The sequence below is a fragment of the Cupressus sempervirens genome, chromosome 4, assembly GCF_028749045.1.
Source record: "Cupressus sempervirens isolate cs-2001-9-10 chromosome 4, ASM2874904v1, whole genome shotgun sequence".
Lineage (NCBI taxonomy): Eukaryota > Viridiplantae > Streptophyta > Pinopsida > Cupressales > Cupressaceae > Cupressus > Cupressus sempervirens.
In genome coordinates, this window is record NC_143121.1 from 386633865 (window position 1) to 386638975 (window position 5111).

The window sequence follows — 5111 nt, forward strand, 5'->3', positions numbered from 1 at the left end:
TTGATCTAAGGCCCCGTTTGGTTGCTGGCATAGGAATAGAAAATTAGAATAGAAAAATGAAATGGGAATGGAAATGAGGAATGGGAATAGAAATGGGCAATTCCAATCATGTTTGGTGCACTTGAAATTCGATTGGGAATATGTTAATCCATTGTTTGGTAGTACAAAATTGGAATAGGAATAAGGTTAAGTTTTGTATTTTTAAAAACATTTTTCCTAAAAAAAAATTTAATTTATTATTTTTTTGGTTAATTCATTTTCTTTTGTTTAAACAAATAGATATAATTTTTAAAAAAGTTATAAAAAAAAAAAATTCAAAAAAAAAATTTAACAAAAAAAATTCAAAAAGAAAAGGTAAAAAAAAAATTAAAAATTCAGAAAAAAAATCCAAACTAAATTTTTCAAAAAAAAAATTTTTTTAAAAATTTGAAAAAAGATAAATAAATTTAAAAAAAATTAAAATTAAATTTTTTTTTTTAATGAAAAATCGGAATGAGAATGGAAATGGCCTATTCCAATATCAGATATATTTTTGACATAGACATGTGCTCATTTTAGGGGCAAAATTGGAATATGTCTTCCTATTCCCAATTCCGATTGAACTTACCAAACAGCGAATATAAAACATATTCTAAATTCATTTTCTTATTCCACTCATATTCCAACAACCAAATGGAACCTAATTTTCTCTTTTTCAGCCTTGGCATCATCCACCATCCACCTGCCACTGCAGGCACAAACTTGACTTTGATCTAATTTTCTATTTTTAAGCGTCAAAGCTGTCATTGTTCAGCCTTCGCATCATCCACCTGCCACTGCATAAAGTATTCATTCTTATTTTTCTCTCTGTGCTGCCTTGTCAAAACTTGTCGTGTAACAAAGTCAAGCCTTGCATTTCAACCTGCCAAACCCCACCCCTGACTCATAACCAAGATTCATTTAGTCATGAACATAACTATCAAGATTCCACTTCCACCACTAGCTGTCTTCACATCATTCATCACCGCTCGAGAAAAACTTAAAACGAATCTCAGTCTTAAGCGACACATATTTGTTACTTGGGGTTATTCTGGAAAGCAAGCCAAGAATGAAGATGAATATGACGATGCTGGTTCCTCTGCTACTCTTTTTCTCTCTCTCTGCGCTGCCTCCTCAGATGGGCGGCGCAAAGCCTTCTAATTATTCTGATCAACAATCTCTGATTGCTTTCAAATCTGCTCTACTTTTAGATCCATTCAATTCCTTGTCTGATTGGTCTCCCAATCACACCTTCTGCAATTGGACCGGCATTTCCTGCTCTTCTCGTAGACAGCGTGTGGTTTCATTGAACCTCACTTCTATGGGATTATATGGCCCCATCTCTCCCTTTCTCGGTAATCTTTCCTTCCTTAGAATACTGGGTCTTGCTAATAATAGCTTGGAGGGCCATATCCCTTATCAGCTTGGATGGCTACATCGCTTGAGACTCCTTCGCTTGTCCAAAAACAATTTGGATGGTCACATTCCATCCTCTCTTGGAGGCTGCCGTTCTTTACAATCTCTCAAACTGTCCTATAACAAGTTAAGCGGAAGCATTCCCTCTGAACTGAGTCTTCTTTCAAATCTAGAAACCATATTCTTAGGAGAAAACAGATTGACAGGTATTATCCCACCTTTCTTAGGAAACCTCTCTCTTTTGGCTCTCCTGGAATTGGGTGACAATAGACTCGAAGGTGGTATTCCGGCAGCCCTTTCAAATTGCACTCGTCTCCGAGTCTTGGCGCTATATAACAATTCCTTAAAGGGCCCGATTCCAGGGGAGTTTGGAAGGCTGTCAGATTTGCAAATATTGGTTTTGTGGGAAAATCAACTCACTGGAGGAATACCCAGCTCATTGGGTAATTTGACGAATTTGCAGATACTGGAATTTAGTGAGAATCAACTGATCGGCACGGTGTCCCCGCTATTTGGGAAAATGCAGCAGCTGAGATGGCTTCATTTGCGGGGAAATCATTTTGTGAGTGGAAGCAGTGGTTTGTCCATTCTAACAGTCTTAATGAATTGCACCAGCCTGGAACGGCTTGATTTGGGCTCTAATTACCTCAGTGGCGTCATCCCCACTTCTATCAGCGGCTTTTCAAATTCGCTCTCTTATTTAGGCTTATATGAAAATGAAATTTGGGGAAACATTCCAGATGAGATTGGTAACCTGACAAGCTTGACATTATTAGACTTAAGTGCAAACAGATTGAATTGCCCCATTCCATCTACACTCAGTAAACTTCCGAATCTGGAAAGATTATATCTGAACAGGAACAATTTACAGGGAAGAATTCCAGAAAACTTTGGCCAGTCAAAAAGACTTGGAGTGTTGTCAGTCAGTGAGAACATGCTTTCAGGGAGAATACCAGATAGTCTTAGTGAGCTTCCACAATTAAGAGAACTTGAGCTTCATCACAATCAATTATGGGGAGAAATACCTGCTAGTTTAGGGAGATGCAAGACTCTAGAATTAGTGGACTTGGCGTACAATGAACTAACAGGAAAAATACCAGCTGAAGTTGCAGGACTTGAGAATCTCCAGTTCTATTTCAACATTTCTGGAAATTTATTGCAAGGTTCTATTTTGGAAATGAGCAAAATGATTATGGTTTTAGCTATAGATGTTTCTCATAACAATTTTTCTGGAGCCATTCCTAGTGCATTGGCAAGCTGCAAGGCTTTGGAATATCTAGATCTTTCTGGGAATGGATTTGAAGGGCCAATCCCACCATCACTTGCAGATCTGCAAAACCTACAATACATGGATCTTTCTACCAACAATTTATCAGGTACGATTCCAATAACTTTCAAAAAGATGAAAACGCTCAAGCATCTTAATTTCTCTTCAAACAAGTTAACTGGAGAGGTACCAAAAGGAGGAGCTTTAGCAATACTTGATGCCTCAGAAGTTATGGGAAATCCTAGCCTCTGTGGCGGACGGTTGAACTTGCCACCATGCTCTCGATCCAGTCACAAACACCCATCAGTCTCCAAGAAGGTAATAATTCCTCTTGCAGTTGGGACTGCAATTTTGATAATGTCTCTTCTTTTGGTAGCATTTTCCTATAGATCATACAAACATTCCAATACTCCTAGTCTCAAAGTATGGCCTCCAAAAATTACATACAAAGAGCTTTTAGAGGCAACAAGTATGTTCAATGATGAAAATCTTTTAGGAATTGGCAGCTTTGGGTCAGTTTATAAAGGGACTCTAAAGAATGGTACAAATATTGCTGTTAAAGTTCTCAAGCTGCAGGATGAACATGCTCACCAAAGTTTTCGCAAAGAATGCAATGCTTTAAAGAGAGTTCGACATCGCAATGTAATAAAAATAATTTCAGCATGCTCCAACCTTAATTTTAAAGCATTAATTCTTCCATTCATGTCAAATGGAAGTTTACAGAAATGCATATACCCTTCAGAAGGTGGTAGATGTACATTAGATTTGAGTGATCGAATAAGGATAGCAATGGAGATAGCACAAGGAATGGCATACCTTCACCATCATTGCTCTGTCCAAGTGATTCATTGTGACCTCAAGCCTAGTAATGTTCTATTAGGAGATGACATGACCTCATACATAGCAGATTTTGGCATTTCTAATATTATTTTTGGAAATTCCATAGAAGCATTGACTTCTACTAGTACACTTAAAGGATCTATTGGCTACATTGCACCAGGTATGACTCTCTCTCTCTCTCTCTAATATTTTATTTTCTTTATTTATCATATAAACCATTGCATGCTTTAAATAACCTAGGATTAATTTATCCTTCTTTGATTTTCATTATAGAGTATGGAATAGGTGGAAACCTTTCTACAAAAGGAGATGTATATAGTTATGGAATTTTAGTTTTAGAACTGCTGACAAGAAGGAAGCCAATCGATGATATGTTTATTGAAGGAATCAATCTACAAAAATGGATCGAAATACATTTTCCAAATAGAATCTCCAATGTGGTGGATAGTTTCTTGCTTCAAGATGTTCAAGATTCAGCGATGCCTATGGTAATGGAATGCCTTACTCAAATTATACAAATTGGGTTGTTCTGCACAAGGGAGTTACCTCAAGAGCGGCCAAATATGTCTGATATAGTTGATAGATTAAATACACTTAGAGTTTCATTTCTTGGTATTGCGAAACCTCCTCAATTACCAGTAGATATCACACCTTTTATCAACAATGAAAGAAATACTAGTAGATCAGTAAATGAGGGAATTTCATCGACATCTACATCCTAGGCCCAATAAAATATTGTTTCTTTGTTACATGTCAAGTCCAATACACATGATGTCCTCATGTACTATTTTATATGTTATAGTGTGTTATGAAAAAATAAAATAATGTTTCAATATTTCTTTCTTGTGTCACTTGTATGGTATAATATTGGACATGATTTCATTCCCCACAACTAAAATTGTGAGTGGAAGGAGATGTGGGCATGAGGTATTTTAGACAAAACAATAATATAGATACATGATTGAATATATAACTTAATAGAATGAAAATTTCATGAAAGAGGGATAGAGAATTTTTTTAATTTAATATTATATCTTTGACATAATCAATGTCATTTCAAATATATTTTATTTTAGTGACAATTTTGTCCTTGTGCTGAAAGTTCTTCGATAGGGCATTACATTTGATATGAGATCCTAGGATACAACATTGAGATCACTAGTTAATCTTGTTCCCATATCATTTTTGTAAATTATGAATTATTTAGTGTTTGCTAAATAAACTCCATGTGTTTTCTTATTTTTTGTTATATAGAGTTCTTAATGTGATATCATACGCAAAAGATATATGATTGACTATGTTTAAGAGTTTATAGTTCAAGTGTTATCCAAAATAATTAAATGAAGTGTTTAAGATTAAATGGGCAATTGATGAATTTGTATTTGACAAGGTGATATTGGTTTGAGTGTTTTATATAATTTGATGAAAATTTATAAAGATGAACAAGTTAGTTAAATTGATCAGTAAGAAGGAATTGAAGTTCTAAAGTGTGAATATAAAGAATAGGAGTGTTCTATCGAGTTGTAAATGGTGGTTGGTAAGAACAGATATTTTTTGGTCAAAGTGTGCC

General features: G+C 35.3%; 1 protein-coding gene across 1 annotated transcript; it reads left to right on the top strand.

The window, feature by feature from the left end:
• Positions 1-1025: 1025 nt before the first annotated feature.
• On the top strand, positions 1026-4376 carry LOC149561678 (uncharacterized). The gene is made up of 2 exons (XM_089823827.1): positions 1026-3701; positions 3815-4376. Exons 1-2 carry the CDS (start codon positions 1088-1090, stop codon positions 4261-4263), a joined length of 3063 nt encoding a protein of 1020 aa, XP_089679953.1. The 5' UTR covers positions 1026-1087; the 3' UTR covers positions 4264-4376.
• The last annotated feature ends 735 nt before the right edge of the window (positions 4377-5111 follow it).

Excerpts from the sequence above, each read along its gene's own strand:
- LOC149561678 (XM_089823827.1), top strand. The coding sequence starts at position 1,088 with ATGAAGATGAATATGACGATGCTGGTTCCTCTGCTACTCTTTTTCTCT. Across the intron at positions 3,702-3,814 it reads TATTGGCTACATTGCACCAG|AGTATGGAATAGGTGGAAAC; the intron begins GTATGACTCTCT and ends TTTTCATTATAG.